The following is a 20,670-nucleotide window of genomic DNA, read 5'->3' as shown; positions in this document are numbered from 1 at the left end:
CAGCTCGCTGGCCGGGGGCAGGGCTGTGCCGATACTGTACCTCTCCCGAGCCTGCGCGCAGTTGTTGACGGTCGGGGCAGTCTGGGCGTCGTACAGTCCGCTCTGCCTGCGGGCCTGCTCGCTGCGAGCCGGGAGCCGGCCTTCCACCTCCGCCAGCCAGGCCTGGAAACAAGGCGCGAGATCGGGCCTGAGCTCAGCTGAGGGCCCCCCAGAGTCTGAAAGCCCCCATTCGGGCTGCTCTTGGTCACTGAAGCCGATTGGAGAAGGACCACGGGTGGGCAGGTCTGCAGCGTTTCTGCACTCGACTGTGTCAACGCACTCCGAGCGGGAGCAGTGGAAGTGAGCATACTTAGGCAGCCGCTCGAGTGGGGCAGGAGGGACACCGGACTGTGCGGACTGTTTGGGCATTAAACAAATAGTGTGATTTGGGAAAGGTCACTTCTAGTTCCTTCTGGTTCCCAAACATCTGGGACCATGAGGTCACACTGGGAAACAGGAGGGTGCTGCCACATTGAGCAGTGACTCAGTTTGAAAGCTGCACTTCCCTTTTCTATTTTTTTTTTATTTTTTAGGAGTGTAACTTTTTTCACAGTGAAGAAACTTATACGTAGGACATCAAAGGAGATAAAATGACCTTCAGTAACATTTGAACTAGTTACACTATTCAGCGTGACTAGTTACACTGTTCAAAAGGCAAAAGAATACAAATGATCAGAAGAGGACAGTTCTAGGTTCTGAAAACTCAAACATTCACGACTCATTGACAGATTCTACAAATAATACAAAAGCTCGATTTGACCCTCATTGGTAGACATAACCTAGTCTGAAGGGAATGATCATTACTTAATGAATTTTTCCATGCTGTGAGGTCTTTGAATTTGGGGGTAAAAACAGAAACAAAAACAAAACAAAACAACAACAACGAAGGCTTTTGCCCATAGCATCTGAGTGTTCCTTCTCTAAAACATCATCGAGGTGTTCTCAGAGGCGTGTTTCCTACTCATTTGTATTCCCTGTGGTTGTCGCATCTATGACCTCTGGAGACAGGGTCTTCTGAAGGAACATGTCCAATCTAATTGCCCTTTTGATTCTCCGAGACCATGGCTGATACATCCCCAATAACACTGTGTCAACGAGCGATGTCGCAGAACAAACTTAAATCAAACACTAAAATTAAAAAACAACAATACTGTATCCAAATAAACGAAACTTTCAAGGGTGCCAATTCGAAGGGACACAATGAAGAGGAAATGCTGAAAAGCAGGTCTTTCAAGGATGACGGTGTTCTTCCTTTTCACAGCTTGTGACACCCCGACGTTCCCTTCTGTAACTGTCCCAGTGAAAAATGCTGGGTTCTGTGACTGTAGCCGCCTCATGACACCAATCCCTTCTGCTTCTCCCTCGCCCCCAACAACAGCTTTTTCATACCTCAAATTTCTGGGCCTCTAGTCGCAGCTTTTCTATATTTTGGCTGACTTCTGTTAATTTGTGGTCCAAACTGGCTGGGTCTCCCATCTGAGGATTCTTTAGGTAAACATCTTTCATCTTCGTTATGGCCTCTCTGGAAAAAAGAACGAGCAGAATGTGGGAGAGGTTGATGTCACCAGCCAGTTACAGTCTATCGCCCTGGAGACCGTGTGGCTGGGAGGATGCATCCGAGTGTGGACTGGAAGGGCATACGGGGGTCGGTGCTCTTCTAAAACGCCTCAGGAACCCAAGGTCTATATCATCTAGAGACGGATATTAAAACTTCAATTGCCCTGGCCGGGTTGTCTTGGTGGTTAGTGTGTTGGCCCTTGGACCAAAGGGTCTTAGGGCACGTACCTGGATTGTAGGTTCGATCCTGGCCCTGGTCGAGGTTATGCTGGAGGCAACCAATCAATGTGTCTCTCTCACATCAATGCTTCTCTCTCTCTCTCTCACCCTCCTTCCCTTCCACTCTATCTAAAAATCAATGGAAAAATATCCTCAGGTGAAGATTAGTAACAACAAAACAAACAAAAAACTTCAATTGCCTTTGCGAAATGGGACAGCCCCACTGTGTTTAGTGAGTAACATCAATCAATCCTGACCCTCCCTAGCCCCCACCAAGAAAACATCCGTGCAAGCCAAAGCTTCCACTGGCATCTCGGGCCCTGTGAGCGGCAGTGTTCAGTTCATGAAGAAGCACAGTTAACTGCTTTGGAAAGGTCTGCACACACTATTTCAACTACTAAGAAATGGAACCCACAGTTGGTATCCGTGACAGGTGGGCAGCAGAGCCGCAGAGCCACACGCGGCAAGAGCCCACCCCTTCCTGAGATGGTGTTTTGGGAGCCCGTCCACAGCAGCCCAAGTGAGGAACCCCTGGAGACCCCAGGAGTGCTCAGGATTCTCTCCAGCACCAGTGAGCTCTAGGAACTTGGACTCTGGCTTCGAGCAACTTTCCATAGGGTTGGAGTTGTTAAAAGTTTAGAGCAAATGATTCCACCAACCTCCACGAGCTGTAGCAAAAGATCTAAGCCAATGACGCAACAAGACCAACAAGCCACACCAGAGTGAGTCATGGGAAAGAGTTCAACTGAAAACACAGAGCGCACAGGAAGAGGATCTCCACAGGTCCTCACCGCCGCTCTAACTCTCAGCGCGGACATCCTGCCAGCCCCTCCCTGAGGCCGCCTGCCCGGGGTTCGACCCATCTGCACGGCCAGCCCTCCGTGCCTCTGCTTCCTTTTTCTTCATAGCATGTACATTTCCAAATTACAGTCTACGATTATGCGACCGTTTACTGCCTGTCTCTTCCTACCAGAATGGAAGCCCTCCAAAGCTGGGTGGACTCAGATTCTTTGTTCCCACGACACAGTCCCAGGGGCAGGACAACGCCTGGCACACAGCAGGTACTCAATGAACGTTCGTTAGATGAACCCATGTGCTTACAACCGTGACGTCGCCCACCTTCACGAAATCGCCCCCCTCGCTTCCTGGCCTACACCTCCAGCGCTGCCCTATTTCTCAGCAAAACTCAAGAGGTGCTTGCTGGTTTTCAGGGTGGTTTGCTTTGAATGTGTGTCGGAAGCTCTGAGTGCCATTCTCCACCAGGGCTCTAGTGGCACCCCGGAAACGGGTATGGAGGATGTGTGTTAAGGTTCAGTTCTGATTCACAGGTTATGAGCCCTTCTTCAGTCTGAGTGCAGAGTGACATTTCTGAATTTCTGAATTTCCGTGACTGGTCTCCAGCTTTGCTGGGGCTTCAGAGATCATACCTTGAATGGTATCTCTCCTGGATGTTCGTCGAGATTTGCATTATAAAACCAGGATAGGCTCACTTTTTGGAGTGTTCTGTGTGTGCCTGAAAATACTATGTATCATGCAGTAATTGGATATGTGTGTATCAGGTCAGTTTTATGACTTATATTATTCAAATATCCTTTTTATATTTTAAGGTTATGCTACTATGGCCTTACAGATTTAATATTTTGTATCTGATGGGGGAAAAAGGAGAAACATCTGTAACAAAAATAAATTCAAACAAAACAAAAAATAAAAAATAACATTTTATATCTCCTCGGTGAACTGAACCACTTGTTATTTGAATCATTTGTTATTATGAAGTTGACCCCTTGAGTGGAGCAGTTCACAGGGTGGGCCTAGCAGTCAGTCTGGCCACACCAGTTTTCTCTTGGTTGGCATTTGCACCGCACGTATTTTCCACGCTTTAACTTCCACCCTTCTCATAGGCTATGAGTTAGGCGTGTCTTTTGCAGCCAGCACACAGGTGGACGGTTTTGTCCAGTCTGAAAGTCTCTTTTAATTGGAACCAGAAGGTCTCTTTACATTTAACATACTGGTTCACTTTACAAACACTTGCATGCCAGCGTGGTTCTCAGCACTTTACACACACGGACATTTCACTCCTCACACAACAGGCGCATTAACTCCCTTCTAAAGACGAGAAAACTGAGTCCCACGAGGCCACGGCGCTTGTCTGAAGCACGCAGCGGAACGGGGCTCAGAACCCAGGGTGCCTGGAGCATCTGGTCTTTCACACCTACCACCCAGATGTGTGCCTTTCATCTGTCCTGCCTACTCATGTGTCTTTTCTCTCCTTCCTTGTCGTTTTGGATTGACTATTAAAAAAACAAAAACAAAAAGAACCTTTTCCAAATAATGTCAGCTTCGCTCAAAATAATGTATTCTGCACAAAATGTAAGTCGCATGAGAACAGAGGTGTTTGTGTTTTGTTCCCTGCGTTTTCCTCAGTGCCTAGAATATTTCCTGTACACAGTGAACGCTCAATGAACCGTCCGTCACTAAGCGAAGAGCTGAATGGACCTGCTTTCTCACCAGCAAGGGCTGCCATGGGGCTAAACGGTTACCCAGGGTCCATGGCCACGACCCAGGTGACAGAGAAACCTTTCTCCATGGTACTGGTCAATGAGGGCCTGTCAACACCCTATGTCATTTCAGAGTCTTGAGTCCTGACCCCTCACTCCCGTACAAAGTATAACCACTCACTTATTAAACAGCAAGAGGTTTGATTGGTTTGTATATTTATAAACCTTTCTTAGTTGGTCCCACATGTAATAAAAAGGACAGAGACAACATTTTCATTTCATGAAGTATATTCTAATCTAGAACAAAGTTAATTAATGTGTTCCATTTTCTTATTCACTGCAACAATGTTTCTAAAATGACCCATGTTTTAGGAGATGCTCTAACAGGTGAAAGAATGAGAAGCGGGTTTCCTTCTGCGCGAACTGAAACCGCACTGCCTCACAACCCGTTTGCTTGTTTTAGCACAACCACGTTTTAACCCAGCTTCAACATGGCCAAATTTACGCAGGCTCGGCCTGTGGCCTACCTAGAGAGCACAAAATCTCAAGTCACCTTTTAGACGATCTCAAGTTCAAATCTCCAATAGATGGACTGTGACCAAGTACCCCCGAGGGATGTGGACGTATCACTGGTTACAAATGTGTGCGGATGAAGAGACATCAAATCTTTCCCAACTTGTCCCCTGTGCAGCAACGTACCATCCCCAGGAGCAAACTCACAAAGCAGCTCAGAACACGGGGAGCCCTGACAGGGGGAGCCTGGAGCAGCCCTTCCTCCGCAGCAAGGTCACACCGACACCGCGGAGGGCTGGGGTGTGTATGAGACACGGGTTTGCTCTCTAGACACCATCGATGCTCTCTATGAGAAGACAAGGCGGCGTGGGAAGGCAGACTGTGACACATGGTAGAGGAGAAAGGCAAAGACATGCTGGACCCAAAGCTGCGATGTGGGGGGGACGGTGGGATCAGGCTACTTTTCTCATCCTCATGTTCACCAAACAAACAACAAAACTCACCTACGCACTCATGATGAAGACAGTCCCAGGTGTTTTGTCCCTCAAACTCAGAATAAAACCTAATGAATTCTCCCAGTCTGTAATAAAGCAATCCATGTTCCGCCTTGGACACAACATGTGGCTGAAATAAACACTTCCATTAAAATCTAGGTTAGGTTCCTGGCTTTCCAACCCAAATTCAAATTTCTTTTTTTAAATTTTTTTTTTAATCCTCACCCTAGGACATTTTTGCATTTATCTTCAAATAGAGCGGAAAGGGGGGGGGGAGGGGAACATCGATGTGAGAGAGACACATCGAGTGGCTGCCACCCACACAACCCCAACTGGGGCCGGGGACAAACTGCAACTGAGATACGTGCCCTTGGGGGGAACCAAACCCGGGACCCGCGGGCTGACGCTCTAACTGCTGAGCCAAACTGCTGGCCAGGGCTCGGATTTCTCTTTATTATTATTATTATTATTAATTTATTTTTTATCCTCACTCGAGGATATTTTTCCACTTTTTTATTAAGATAGAGTGGGAGGGAGGGAGAGGAAGAGAGAGAGAGAAACATCGACGTGAAAGGGACACATCGAGTGGCTGCCACCCGCACGACCAGCCAGGGCCGGGAACAAACTGCAACCGAGGTACATGCCCTTAGCGGGAACCGAACCCGGGTCTCTCTGGACCGCAGGCCAACGCTCTAACCGCTGAGCCAAACCGGCCAGGGCTCGGATTTCTTTTTTTAAAAAAATTTTGTTTCCTTTAATGATTTGAGAGAGAAAGGAAGGGAGAGGGGAAGAGGGATCAAAACATTGATGAGAGAGAACATCGATTGGCCGCCTCCTGCATGCCCCCCCCCCCCGCCCCGGGATCAGGCCCACAACCTGGGCATGTGCCCTGACCAGGAATTGAACCAGCGACCTCTTGGTGCATAGGTTGACACTCAACCCCTGAGCCACACCGGTCGGGCCGAACTCGAATTTTTTAATGACTCATATTGATCCACTCTACCTTTGATCCATCTCCTTTTGAATTTCTTTATTTAGTTCATCGACTTTCTGTTGGAGCTTTTTCCTTCTCTGCTCAGGTGGGAGGTTGCTGAAATCCTCGGGCGCTGCACCCTGCAGGTGTAAACAGAAATAAGCGAGAACAAGCCTTGTGGGGCTCCTCGAAGACAGACGGGGCAGGCCTGCAGGACAGAGTTCCCAGGCTCGAGGTGCAGGCGGCTGCGCGTCCGTGAAGTGAGCCCAGCCCTTCCCCACGGCACCAGCTGGGCAGCAGAATCAGTGCATGCAAACTAGTCCCAAACCACCGTGCCCCATGGAGGCTGCCCGGCCGCCTCCCGAAAGGCAAGAGCGATGCTGCAGGGAGGGGAGAGGGAAGAAATACTTCTGACTCCGGGGAGAATCAAAACCAAATGTTGAGACAGATTCTTCACTTTACTCTCAGTGTTGGTGGCAACACTGAGGTTTTAAGTTTGAGTTTTCCTCACAGAGAGCAGGGCTGAGTGCCCAACGACTCTTCCACGGGCTCCCCAGTCTGAGTATTCCTTCCCTTCTCGGCACACAGGCCCAGGACACCTCGCTTCTCGGAGAACTGGGCGAAAGGACGTCTACAGAACGGACCCCGCCCCCATGCACTCTTCAGTCTGCTGACTGCGTCTGGACACTTCTTTGTGACATCTTTAGTGTCATCTCGGAAGATTCACACGGGACGCCCTCCCCGACCTCAGAAACAGCTCCCCACAGTGTGCGGCTCTCTGTCCCTCGGGACTGTATTTGGGTATCTTCATTCCCTTTTGAAAACAATGCCTGTCTTTCCTCTGTGTGTGCGACTGAAGCAGGGAATAGCGACAGGGAGTGTCTCAGCTTCCACGTGTCCGCGTGTCAGAAGCTCCGTGGTGGTGATCAGCGCTTCTACTTAAATGAGGCCATTTTCATAAAGAAAAGAGAAGTTGACCTGATAACCGGGGATAAGCCAGGGCATTTCGACAAGAAGTTTTCCTTGGAGCCAATTCGACAATGGCAGGGCTGGCTTGGGGAGGGGGTGGGAAAGGGGCTGGGACGATGCCATTCCCAAGGCAAGCTGGGTCTGCCGAGCCGCTGGCACGGGGCTTGTGCCCGAGGCTTCCAGGCTGTGTCCGGTGGAATGCCAGGCTGCTGGGCTGGGAGTGTGTGATTCAGCAGATAGCTTAGCACCAGGGCCACATAAAGGCTAATGTTCCCCCAGATGTGCGTGTGTGCTTGAGTGGGAAGAAACGAGATGTGGGTAAGAAGCCAGCATGGGAGTGACTTTTCCCTGATGCCAGAACATGGAGATTCAATTTGCCTCTAGAGCTAAAATGAAGCAAACCCATCTTCAACATAAAAACAAATCCGGCGTTTTTCTCTTCCGTGTACCATTATGTTATGGTACTTGAAACCTTGACTACGTGCTTTCCAATCTGCAATTCCACCACAGAGCTCAGTGGTCTGCTCTCAGGCTCAATCTATGCGAGACAGATCAGTGTGTGTTCTAGAACCGAGGTTCTGTTCTGCATTGTCCTGGCTTCTGCAGGCAGCAAAACACCGTGTGAGAGCCACTGCGTCAGGAGTCGGGAAATCTAGCAGGCGGTCTGAGTGAGGTCACTGATATTTATGAGCCTTACTATGCGCTGAATCCGAAAGAAAAAGAACTTTCTGCAAGGACAGGAACGGCCGATGTCTGCGCTGCCCCAGAGAGCAGCCGCTCGTGGCCGCTGAGCATGTGGAGAGTGGCCGTGCAGCTGTGAACCTGAACTTTAAAATTTTACTTAATTTGAATCAGCTAAGATTTCAACAGCCCCATGTGGTGAGTGGCTACCGTGTTGGAGACACAGGTCTAGACTGAACAGGTGTACGATTTGCCTGGATGGAAAAACAGCTGCAAAGAACTGTGTAAGCAAAAGCACACTGTGCCCGTGTCTTTCAATAACGAACCCGTGAAGTGTGCCCGTGGACCAGGAGTCCGTCTAAGGGATGCATTAGGTTCCTCTCAATAGAGGGCCCATGTTTCCATGTTGCTATTTAAAAACGAGTCTCAGTAACTATGGCTTAACAAGCTTTACGTGGCCACGGAGGGTCAGGCCAGCAGCTTCTTCTAGATCCAAAAAACGTAGGGTTCCTGGGAATACCTTAACAGGTCATTTTGTCCAATTAGCCTTTTGAAGCTTGAATTCCTTTAAACAATACTCTGACCTATGATTCATTTTGCCATGAAGGAATTTATATTCATAGCTTTGAGTCAGCAAAGATGTCTTGCAATCTTTGGAGCACCCTGGAGTACAGAGAACCAGGTGGCACTGGTCTTGGAAGGAGGGGCCACACACATATAAGTGTATTTCAAATGGCTGTGGCCCTAGGAGAATCCTGTTTTATAGCTTCTAGAGTCAAACACTTGCTCCTGAGTAATTCCCCCCAAACAGCACAAGAACAAGCTGCTTCCTGAGATTTACGATTTTGACACCCAAGCCACATTTGGGTGACACTCATTTCTTTATTAGCTTCAAAGTAATGTTCTAAAGCAATGATTCCATACCAGGCTGGTAAAATGATTCCTGTCGCAAATCAGAAAGAACACCTAATGTTATCTTTTGCTGCTCACTTCAGCGAAAGAACAAATGAGGCAGTCAAGAACCCCGGGCACCTGCGAGATGCCTCGTTCACTGGTCCGTTCCTCCCACGTTCACACTGCTGAGCAATGCGGGTCATGTGAGCATCAGATCTCTCCTTCTTGTCCTGAATCAAGGATTCGTCTCAAGATTTTTATCTCAGTCTAAGAAATGTTTGATTTAATAAAATAGTCATTTTCTTTAGGGTTGGGTCAGTTGCCAAATACTGAGTCAGGTTGAAAACATTCTGAGCATACGTGGATGTATATACACTTACACACGTGTGCCTAAGAATGACTGTGAAATAGTATCTCATGCTTCAACAGCAGGGTGTCAGCTAGTCATCTTGTTCCTGGCTGAGCTGTCACCATTCACTGCTGTCCACAGTGTCACGACATTCTCAGCTGCCGTGTTTGAGAATACTATGTAACTTACGCACACCTGAAGTAGGGCTGTGGGTTATGTTGGTTAAGATTTCCTTTTAATACATGTGATGATTAGTTTGTTTACTAGGGCAATGCAACTGAGTAGAAGGAGCACGAACACTAACCAATCATTTTGGAAAGGCTTAGGAGGCTCTTTTCACTATCCATAAATCATCTTGTGATTCCTCAAATCAGCCAAGCACAAGGCACCAAGGGATTTAAGTAGCACCTTAGAGATGCCATGGTTTCTGTCCTCGCGGGCTGTCTCAGGCCGGCGTCTGGGACGGCATCATCCCTGCACGGTCCCCCAGGCTCTCAGCGCTTGTCACTGGCTCTGTGGCTCTCAGGAAGGAGCATCTTACAATAATTACGTTTACTTTTATTTTAAAGGATCCAATAAATAAACTCCCCAGTACTCAATGTTCATATTTAAATAAAGTTCATCATTTGTCATCCTCTTAAAGCCCCAACAGTAAACCAAAACACCGAAATCATGAGTTAAGCGTTAATTTTCTTAGCAACGTGAAAGGATTAAGATCTATTAGATTGCCAACCTTTGTGTTTCAAAGGTCTGAGAAAGGAAGAGCCAGAAGCACACACGAGAGAAACACAAGTCAGCAGGTGACTGTAAAGACAGGTTGCACATGGCGGGGACCCACAAAACACACAGCGGGAAACCTGGTTAGACTCGGGACATGCAGGGAACAATTGTGCTTACCAGCTTGAGAGAAAGCTTCGTGTGCAAATTCAAGGGGACAAAGGGGAAAGAGAGAGAGAGAGAGAGAGAGAGAGAAACAACACATCAGAAGGAACTTGGTCAGCTTCACCGCGTTAACGTAACACAAGTTCACCTGCTGCTTCATGAAAATGACTTGGAGTGGATCTGTGCAAAGTTCACAAGAGGGGCTGATCCCCACCAAACCCTTCTTTAGTTGCCATGTCGCCAAAGCAAAGAACAGATAGGATAGGAAGGTTTCTGTTTATAGTTCTGTGTGGTCCCAATCAGCCTGGATAGAAACTAAGTTTGTAGTCGCTGCATTGTTAATGACTATAAAAGACAAAAATAATCACACAGCCTTTCATTCACCAAATTGGCTATAGACAAGTCTGAAGAGCAATTACTTCCACAACATACAGGTCACATTTTTATGCGAAGGAAATCTGACAAATATGAGCACTGGCATTTCTTAAAGGCACGTGGGCAAACTCTCAGACTGCTGAGTGGAAAACCAAGGCCCGGAAGCTGCTCTGAGAAAGCACCTCCAGGAGCCGGGCGTGGCCGGAGGAGGAAGCTGTCCCCCACCTGAGCACAAAACCACCTGTGGCAGGGGTCGTCAGAGGCTTTCCATGACTCTGAGCCCCACCCTCAGGGTAACGTAGCACTTGGGGAATAGCCAGTTGTCTCAACAGGCAAAGGCTACTCTGTGCTGTGGCTTCCGTGACGGTCATCAGGACAGAGCAGCTGTCATTAGCAAAGGTGTAGATTACTGGGCCCCAAACAGATAAAACGGCATCCCAAAATTTGGGGAAAAAACACTTGGTTCTTCATTTATAGGTGAGACCTGCTCTCTGGCTATAAAAGCAGTATTCTGAGAGTTCAGTACATATTTACTTAGCTGTTGTCAATCCTAAAAGTTCAGGCAATGGGTAGTAGGATCCAAAAATATGTTGGAGACAAAGTATCGCAGAAAGTGCCCTTTCCTTTTAAATTAGGAGGAATCTGGTTAAATTCCTACACCAAATTTGGAAAGTTTTGTTAAGATGAACTCAAAGTTGATACTTCTTTGTAAACAGGCCCTGAGGTTTTAGAGAAATGGTCTGTATGAAGAAAAAGAAGACTTTTAAAGAAAGAAGCTGCAAGACAAAGCTTTTTGGGGAAAAGGTGTGGACAGTCACAGCACGACTGTTCTGCGGGCAGCCGAGGGTAACTCCTTGAACCCCTCCTGTGAGCTTGGCACAGATCTATTCGTCACCGTTTGAGTTCTTTACAGACAACACTTATGATGCACAGCCGAAAACTTTGCAAATACCTTCTCTACAAAGCACACTGCCGTAGACAAAAGTTTTCTCACACATTATTGGCGAAATGCTGCTGACTCAAAGAACCGAGATGTGAACTCGGCACACTATCCGCTCTCATTCGGCTACTTCCGTATTCTTTCTTAAGCATTCTGAAACATGGGGTCCTAACATCAAAACGAAGAGCCCAGGAATATAAGCCCTTCGTAATAACAATAAGTCTTTCGGAATGAGAATAAATCCCAATAGAAACGGGAAGTACCAAATTCTGGGACACGTCCCGTTTCCCCCCCATCACGGTATTCGCCACCCCTTTTTGCGATTCTGAGCCGGTTCTCGGTCTTACGTTGTAAGCCAGCCAGTTAGATACTTTGCGATTAGACTGCACCCGGTGCATTGCCAGACCCCTGGGGAACTAAGAAGCTGTCAGTTTCAGGCGACAGTTACGGAGCCTGGGGGCTGCGAGTGTCAAGAGCACATGAGGGAACACAGAGCTAGCGCATCCATGTTACTGGGCAGTCACAGGTACTAACCTCAAGTACAAAGAAAGGGGACAGCAAAATAAACATCTGCACGGTGCGTGTAAGGGCCACGGAAATTCATTCCGTTCCTCTATGACCTTGTACATGCTTCACAGATTTGGGGGTTCTCCAAGCTTTATGGCGTAACTCCCTTAGGGATCACCTGTTACAGGCGTGGATGTGGGTGACCATGCCACACAACTACCATCTGTAAGAGCACGTTCCTCTTGTGGCCACTCTGCAGCTACGTTTTGTGGGGGAAATTCTGCTGTCAACCCGGTGACATCTTCTCAGACAGCAAGTCACCATCATCGGAAAGGGAAAAAAACCAAGCTCCACTTACTGACATTTTTAGGAAGTTTGATTGCTATTGGGAAGTTTGGTTCCTTTTTCCATGCAAGTTTCCCGGATGAAGTAGCCTGGGGTTGAATTTATACAATTAGGCTTTCCCCCACCCCTGTGTCCGGGTATCTCAATTGACAATTTCATTTTTCGGTGGAAGCATGACAGAGTGCACCTGGGTCCCCAGTCTTGGTGGCGTCAATGGGGTTAGTGCCTGTGCCGTGACTGTATGACCTGGCTGTCACAGTGAACTTACAACATAGTCCCTAGCTTCAAAAGCATACGTGGGTTTCCCTATCGTCCTCTTCATGAGTTCTTTGTGAAAACAGAAAGACTGAGTCTGCCAATAATCAGCAAGAGAACAAGATAAAATGAATAAAGTTGAAATAACCATAAGACTGTAACATCTGACAAACAATGGGTAAGGATTTTAAAAATTATTTGAGCAACTTTGATAGCATTTTCCCATACAATTAACTCTAAAACATGGGGCAAATAGGTCCGTATTTTAAATTTAGAAATCCTTTGCTCAGACCGGAAAAAAAGAAGTCCTAATTTAAGACAATAAAATTTCACTTTGTAGATTGTAAATTGAGAACAGACTACCTAGGGTATCGATGAAATAATGGTTAATTCTCAAATGGCATGCCGATCCTTAAAGATGTTTAATGAAATAACATTTTCTTTCAAGTGTCACCAATTTACAACAAAAAATATTGTATCCTGTTTAATTACTAAGAAACAAAATCAGCTAAGAAGTGTTTGCACAAGATTTATACATTCTGATAATAGAAACAAATTATTCATATCTGGGTCCGAAAGCTGCAAACATGAGACATACTGACATCACAGATTTGTTATCTTCCTGGGATACTTTGGCACAGTTTTCACCCTTAAAATAAAATTGTAGCAAGGACTGTATCATTTTAGTCATGGATCCGGTAAACCACGTGCCTTCTGTTTTGAAACTGCTTTAAAATCAAATTTATTTCCCCAAACTTCAGATTCGTTTTTTGTTTTGAATTTCCTAATCTCACTTCTGTGATGTATTTTTTTCCTTTCCTTTCTTTCATTTTCTTCCCTTTTTTGCACTATTTCCTGAAGGAAGGGACATCAAAGTTGATCCCAACTAACATAAGAGAATCAAAAAAATATGTTTCTATTTATTTACTAATGTTTTTAGTGTGTGTATATGAAAGAAAACACACTCACTGTTTAGAACATTTTTTAACAGAGGTTTGCTGAACAAAGATTTGAGGGGTAAGAAATAAAATTCATTTTGCTAATTATGGTTAAAAAAAAAAAAAGAGGGGAGAGGTCCTAAATCAGCAAAATAACCAGGTTCCCATTGCATTCTTTTTTGTTTCTAAGAGTTATATTTGTTTCTTACACCTATTGATCGCTGACATTCTTTGGTCTTTCCCTAAACACTGGGAGAACATGGTGACGGAAAGAAACCGCTTGCGGCCAGCAGACTGGTGTCGAGAGAATGCGGCGGCTACAGAGCCCACAGGTAAACGTCACCACTAGTGAGCATCCTGCATTCCAAAGGACAGTGCAGAGGCATTTACTGGAAATACGGTAACTGTGGGTTCCACAAAGGTCTCGGAAGTGGCAGAGATGGGTTCACTGACTTACGGGGAGCTCTGGAGGCCAGCACACTCCGGGTCTAGTCATTAGGCTCAGCATGACCCATCACCTGCTTGTGAAGCAGGGTTTTGACTCCTAACAATGGCTGTCCTGAAATATCCAGGGAATTAAATGTCCAATTCTTAACCTGATATGGCGGGTAACCTTAAAACAAGACAGTCCCACCAACTGTATTCTTCACATAAAACTCTGTGATTCCCTCATTAATGGGCCTCTGCATATAAAATAATGGGGGTCTTTGTTCCTTATTTTAAAAGGGAACAGCTTAGTCCTGGCCAGTTTGGCTCAGCGGTTAGAGTGTCAGCCTATGGACCAGAGAGTCCTGGGTTCGGTCCCCGCTAAGGGCACGTACCTCAGTTGCAGTTTGTCCCTGGCCCTGGTTGGGGTTATGTGGGTGGCAACCACTTGATGTGTCTCTCTCACATCGATGTTTCTCTCTCTCTCTTCCTCTCACTCTCCCTCCCGCTCTGAGGACAGATGCAGAAATGTCCTTGGGTGAGGATTAAAAAAAAAAAAGGGGGAACAGCTTAGCCCTGGCCAGTTTGACTCAGCAGTTAAGAGCATTAGTCCGGGGGCCAAAGAGTCTTGGATTCAGTTCTGGTCAAGTGCATGTGCCTTGGTTGCAGTTTGATCATCGGCCCGGTCAGGGTCTTTTAGGAGGCAACCACTCGATGTGTCTCTCTCACATTGATGTTTCTCTCTCCCCCTCCCTCCCTCTCTCCCACTCTATCTGAACATCAATGGGAAAATATTCTCAGGTGAGGATTAAAACAAATAACCAAGTAAAATCGGAGGGAACAGCTCAGTTACCTATTACATATTTGCACTCTTTCCCACACGAGAAGGGGAAGCAGGGCCTGTGTTTGCATAGGAACACATCCCACGAAGCTGTGCCGCGGCCCCGGGGCGGTTACAGAGCCCTTTCTGGGTGTACTAAGGCACCAGACGTTTCCTCTGGATAACCATACTTCATTATTCATTTTAAAGAGCATTTGGGGGCAGCTTAGGCGAGACTGACAACTGAGATTTACAGAGGTTCTACCTATTACTTTAGTCCAATCTGTCTTCAAACTGCTGTCTACTCTGGGTCACCAGGACTTAAGCACATACAGTTGTAATTAGACTGGCCCACCCGAGTCTAAGTACACCCACAGTGAGTCACCTGTGTTGGAACAGAGTCCCTCTCAACGTGGACTCACAGAATCCCGGACTGTGAACAGGCTCCCTGGCTTTAACTCCTGGCTGCCCATCTTCCTAGCTTTATCTTTTTATGCCTCAGTTTTCCCATTTTCCAGTAAAATACCCTGATTACCTTGGTTCCTAGAGTGGTTGAAAAAAGTTGCCCGGCCAATGTGGCTCAGTGGACTGAGCGTCATCCCATGGACTGAGAGGTCAGGGTTCGATTCCCAGTCAGGGCACACTCCCGGATTGTGGGCTCCATCCCCGGCAGAGGGTGTGCAGGAGGCAGCCAATCGATGTTTCTCTCTCATCGATGTTTCTCTCTCTCTCTCTCTCCCTTCCTCTCTTTCAAAAACAATCAATAAACCATATTAAAAAAAAAGTCAGTGTGTAGAACAGAGGCTTGCACGTTACAAGCACTCAATGTCAGCGGCTGTTTCATGTCACCTTTTAATTAGATAATTAGGCCTTTTCAAGTCAGACATTTCTCAGAACTTTTCCAAGTTTACCAGAATAGCTGAAGAAACCCCTGTACGCCATGTCGCCCCTTCGAACCCCGAGGCAGAGCTCAGGGAGCGGTGTCCTCATTACACTCACATTATTTCAGTAATCAATTATTAAGCAAAGATTTTATGACTATTCAGTGACTTGTAATTCCTTACCTCACAGGGTGCTAACTTTAGAAACTGAATCTAAGTTTCCTTTTTTTTTTTTTTTTTTTTTGGTAAAACATTAATAACTTGGATATTTTAAAAGGGGAAATGGTGAAAAGTTCTGGACTGTACTAAAAGACAGAAAGCTCTGGGTTGGCTGGCTCCTGCCACCCATCCTGCCTCCCTTCTATCTGCCTCCTCTTTCTAACTGCGCATCGTGAATCACAGGTCCGGATTGTTCTATGTTATGGGAAAACACAATGAGTTCATTCACAAATAAAATAAGTTATGCAAAACAAAACATGCAACCAAAGCGCACGAGAGAGACAGGATTCCGAGCAGAACTTACCCCTCGCTTTAGGCTCCTGAAGCAGTGGATTTTGGGTTTGGAGGTCATGAACTCGTTGAAGCGATGGGAGAGGGGTTCCTTTTGCTGCTTGGGAGACTGGGGGCCGTTGGGAACAGCAGAGGGTGAGGCAGAGGCAGGGGGGGGAGGGGGAGGCTGATGGGGGGATGTTAAAAGGGACATAAGCTACGTGTAAGAGATGGAGCAGTGACAGTAAAAATCAGAAACAAGAAGATAAAGACACAAAACAAAAATAAGCATCAAATAATATTTGAAATCCAAAGCAAGTACAACACAAACAATTACATATTTAGGCCATGGTCCAAAAGAAAACATGGAGAACAGGTCAGAATGAAGGGTATGATGAGAGTGGGATTTTAGTAAGTAATGCAACAGAAGAAGAGCAAGAAGTTTCTGACAAGCAGCACATGCAAACCTTCCCAAGCAGGCGACAGTCCCAATCGGCTACTCTAAACCGGCGTAAGCCAGGAGGGTAAGTATCTTGAAACCGCCTAAACTTACACAGCTTGGTGGGAGAAAATGAAAGACCTTAAATGCTAGGGTTGTGAAAATAGCAAGACAGTTTTTTTAAAATTAAAGAGTAAAGTCCTCTAAGGGGAAAGCAGTCATGTCGCCTCGATCATATTTTATGCCCAGGTTAATGCCATCATGCACCTACGTATTACACTATGAAAAGAAAACGAAAAATGTTCATGGATCCGCATGTTAGCATGAATTCAAAACCAAGTTGTTAACCCATGGAAACAATTTCAATTAGATGTGCTGTAAATGGTTACAGGAGTTCTGCACCCAGGCCCCTTCTCCCAGCCCACGTAACCAGCAGTCTAAGGAGTGAGAGGCATGATGGGAAATGGCCGAGGGCAGGAGTCTGTTAGTGCGGGTGACACAGTATAGGTGATAGTGCATCTGAAATCAGACAAATGGCCATGGCGAAGGTACCACCACCAAAGAGAAATACTGTTTTAAAATAATATAGCACACCCGTTTTTTGTTTTCATTCTGAAGCTACAGGTTTAGAATCCTAGTTTTATGTTTTTTAAGACTAAAAGATAAAGTCAAAATCTGCACACTTGATCAAACTCATTTCATACCAGCTACCAACCATCAGTACCTTGTTTTTCTTGATGAACGGCCATAACTTTCCTTTGGATTTGCCACCGAATTTGGGCTCTGCTTTGCCCTCTCTGGAATTTGAAAGGCTGTTTTCCGACACGGTGCGCTTCATCGGCTGAGTGTAATCCTCAAATTCGATGTCTCCGGGAGGCTCAAACCCTGATTTATAAGCTTCTATGACCAGCTGTGAGTCCTGAAATTACACCCACCCCACACAACACATTCAAATACATGTAAACACTTTTTACACATTGAATTATGTTTACTGCATACAGATGTTATTCTCAGGAAGTTACATTGATTGATAACAGATATTTCTCTAGTAATAGTTTTAACATTAGAAAGAATAATTTGTAAAGCTATAACTCAAGCTGAGAGTTGAAGATACTTTCAATAACCAGTTTTCTGCATTTGGAGAAACATTAATTAAGAACATCTTAGCTAGGAACAGAACAATTGGGCCATTATTAAGTAATTCCCCTGAAAAAATACAGTAATACAAAAATCTGTTTCCTCTCAGAAGTTCTTAAAGCAATTTAGCATACACAAAGTCAAAGCTCTCTAATTTCTGGGTTCGATGTGACTGTAATTTTTGCATAATTTTCCTTCATGTATATATTCGTTCAGTCTCTCCTCTGCCAGAGTGTAGTTCTGCTGGTTTCCCTCTACCATATGCCGATACCTAGACGACACCCAGTGTGCAGCAGAGTGGGCTGAATAAATCGACGAACCAAATGCCTATTTCCCGCATGCACTCTGCCAGGGACATTGGGTTCAACACGTTCCCAGAGGGCTCAGAGTCAGGTGGTGGAGACACATGTGAGTTACAACCATGGTGTCCTAAATAAAGAAACTGAAGTATAAAGTATTTTTTAAAAAGCATTTGAGCCCTGGCCGGTTTGGCTCAGCGGTTAGAGCATCAGCCTGCGGTCCCGAGAGACCCGGGTTCGGTTCCCGCTAAGGGCATGTACCTCGGTTGCAGTTTGTCCCCGGCCCTGGTCGGTCGTGCGGGTGGCAGCCACTCGATGTGTCCCTTTCACATCGATGTTTCTCTCTCTCTCTCTCTTTCTCTCTCTTCCTCCCACTGTACTTGAACAAAAAATGTCCTCGGGTGAGAATAAAAAAAAATAAAAAATAAAAAGCATTTGATTTGTGGTAACATTGTAACTCAATGGTCATCTGATTAAAAAAACAAACAGCCCTGGCCGGTTTGGCTCAGCAGTTACAGCACTGGCCTTTGAACCAAAGGGTTGCAGGTTCGATTCAGGTCAAGGGCATGTGCCTTGGTTGTGGTTAGATCCCTGGTCCTGGTCAGGGTTATGTGGGAGGAGACCACTTGATGTGTCCCTCTCACATCGATGTTTCTCTCTCTCTCTCTCTCATCTTCCCTCTTTCCCTCCCGCTCTATCTGAAGATAAATGCAAAAATGTCCTCGGGTGAGGATAAAAATAAATAAATAAGTAAAAATAAATCACCTCTTTGTTTCCAGGCTTCATTCAAATGTAACTTCTTGGAGTAATACCACCCCACTCAGGCACCACTCAGGTACTTCCTATCACCTTTTTCTACTTTATTTTTTCCAAAACGCTCTAAATAATGTTCTCGTTGGTTTTGTTGTTGCCCGTCTCCCTCTCGGGAACTAGGCCTGTGCATGTGAATGAGTGAATTCAAACGTGTGCTAGAAACTGTGCTTGTTCCAGAAATAAAGAGAACAAGGTAGTGGAAGCGGGGTGGGGGTGGGGGACACAGGCTTTGGGGCTGGGTGGCACATTCACTATGTGGCCCTGGGCGGTTGTAACTGCACTGAGTTTAGGGTTATCGTTGGTGGGTCATGTGAGGACAGCAGCCATGGAATGGAGTAGGAATTCAGGAAACAATTTTATAAAAACACCATCAGTTTTTCTCAAGACAAAAGTTTTAAAAAGGGATATGAGACTTTAAACATGAATAGGCAGAGATGAAGAGGGTACAAATGAAATAAAAACTACAATAAAGATGCCTAAGATCAAAGCAGTAAGGCCATAATAAACTTTGCCAAGAACCAAATCTGCAAATGATAAACCTAAGAAACACCTAGAAAATATAGCAGGGATATTTGGAAAGAGGGACAGGACATGCAAGGAAAGATAACCTTTATGGGTGAAGAAAGATCTGACCTCTGAATTCTCACGGAAGACAGAACAGAGCAACAGGTTCAGGCATTCACGTAAGGACCCGGAGGAGGGAGTGAGGCTTGCTGATGTCTGCAGGAAGCAGCAACGGTGGGAACATGTTTGGAGCGCCCCAGGAATGCCAAGGATGCACTGTGGCAGGAGCGATGGGAGAATCGAGAATATATGACATCAAAACGATAAATGGGGAGGGAGTGTGGGGTGTTCCAGAAGGCTTAGGGCTTGCAGACTCCAGATGACTGACTTCTTCTCCGCGGAGTGAGGTGGAAGCCCACGGAGGCTCTGAGAAGTGGTGAGGCATGATCTGACTAATTGCAAAAGGATCCCCGGTCTCTGCTGGGGCGCAGCGGGCACAGGGGGAGAGACTAGTTAGATGTCTCCTGCAGTCAGACTCCTCCTGCATAATCCAAGATGATGGAGATCTTGGATCAGGTGAGTAACGGGAGGGGTGGTAAGAACTGTTTGGGTTCTGAATGTATTTTGAAGGTAAAGCCAACAGGATTGGCTGATGAAACTGATAGGGCTGTGAGAACAGGGGAATACCAAGTCTGACTCCCAGATCCTGGAAGGATGGAAATGCCCGTAACCAACAGTGAAGACTATGGGAGGAGCAGGTTTGGTGAGAAAGGTCAGGAGCTCAGTTTGGGATATGCTAAGTTTGAGGTACCTACTAGACATCCAAGTGGACAAGCCAGCTGGCAGGTGCATATATGAACCTGGAGTACAAGGCAGAGTGTAAATGTAAAATGTGTGAGTCAGACCTGAGATGGGACCTGATGTGCTGAGAGTCTACAGATCACTCACAGGACTGGCTGTGGAGTAGAGAAGTCTACGATCGAAGCTCTGGAGGAGCCCAAAGTTAAATGATAAGAAGACAAACAAGCAAAAGAGATTGAGACCAGCGTCGAGGACAAAAGCCATCACAGTGTGGGTTCAGAGGAACCAAGTCAGGAGGAGCAGGGAAGTGGGGCCAAGGCTGCTGACAGTTCAAGAATCTGAATGAAGACTTAGAATATACCCTTGGAATTAGCAACATCCAGATTATGATGAAAAAGAATAATCAGTGCCGTGGCCAGTTTGGTTCAGCGGTTAGAGCGTCGGCCCATGGACCAATGAATTACGGGTTCCATTCCGGTCAAGGGCACGTACCCCAGTTGTGGTTCGTCCTCAGCCCTGGTCGGGGTTGTGCAGGAGGCAACCAGTCAATGTGTCTCTCTCAAATCGATGTTTCTCTCTTTCTCTTTCCCTTTCTTCCTCCCACTCTGTCTGAAAATAAATGGAAAAATATCC

General features: G+C 46.2%; 1 protein-coding gene across 7 annotated transcripts in view; it reads right to left on the bottom strand.

Annotated features, from left to right (window-relative positions):
* Nucleotides 1-20,670, bottom strand: part of FNBP1 (formin binding protein 1) — a 129,685-nt gene that overhangs the window by 7,383 nt on the left and 101,632 nt on the right. For all 7 annotated transcript variants that reach the window (XM_036261036.1, XM_036261032.1, XM_036261031.1 and 4 more), the window contains 4 exons: nucleotides 17,208-17,402; nucleotides 6,324-6,433; nucleotides 1,429-1,561; nucleotides 41-162 (listed from right to left, as the gene is read on the bottom strand). In XM_036261036.1, the coding sequence (XP_036116929.1) occupies nucleotides 41-162; nucleotides 1,429-1,561; nucleotides 6,324-6,433; nucleotides 17,208-17,402 (560 nt within the window). The remainder of the gene's footprint in view (nucleotides 1-40; nucleotides 163-1,428; nucleotides 1,562-6,323; nucleotides 6,434-17,207; nucleotides 17,403-20,670) is intronic.

The sequence above is a fragment of the Molossus molossus genome, unplaced genomic scaffold (assembly GCF_014108415.1).
Source record: "Molossus molossus isolate mMolMol1 unplaced genomic scaffold, mMolMol1.p scaffold_m16_p_14, whole genome shotgun sequence".
Taxonomy (NCBI): domain Eukaryota; kingdom Metazoa; phylum Chordata; class Mammalia; order Chiroptera; family Molossidae; genus Molossus; species Molossus molossus.
Note: the sequence above shows the minus strand (reverse complement) of the source record. Positions and strands in the feature narration are given on the sequence as shown.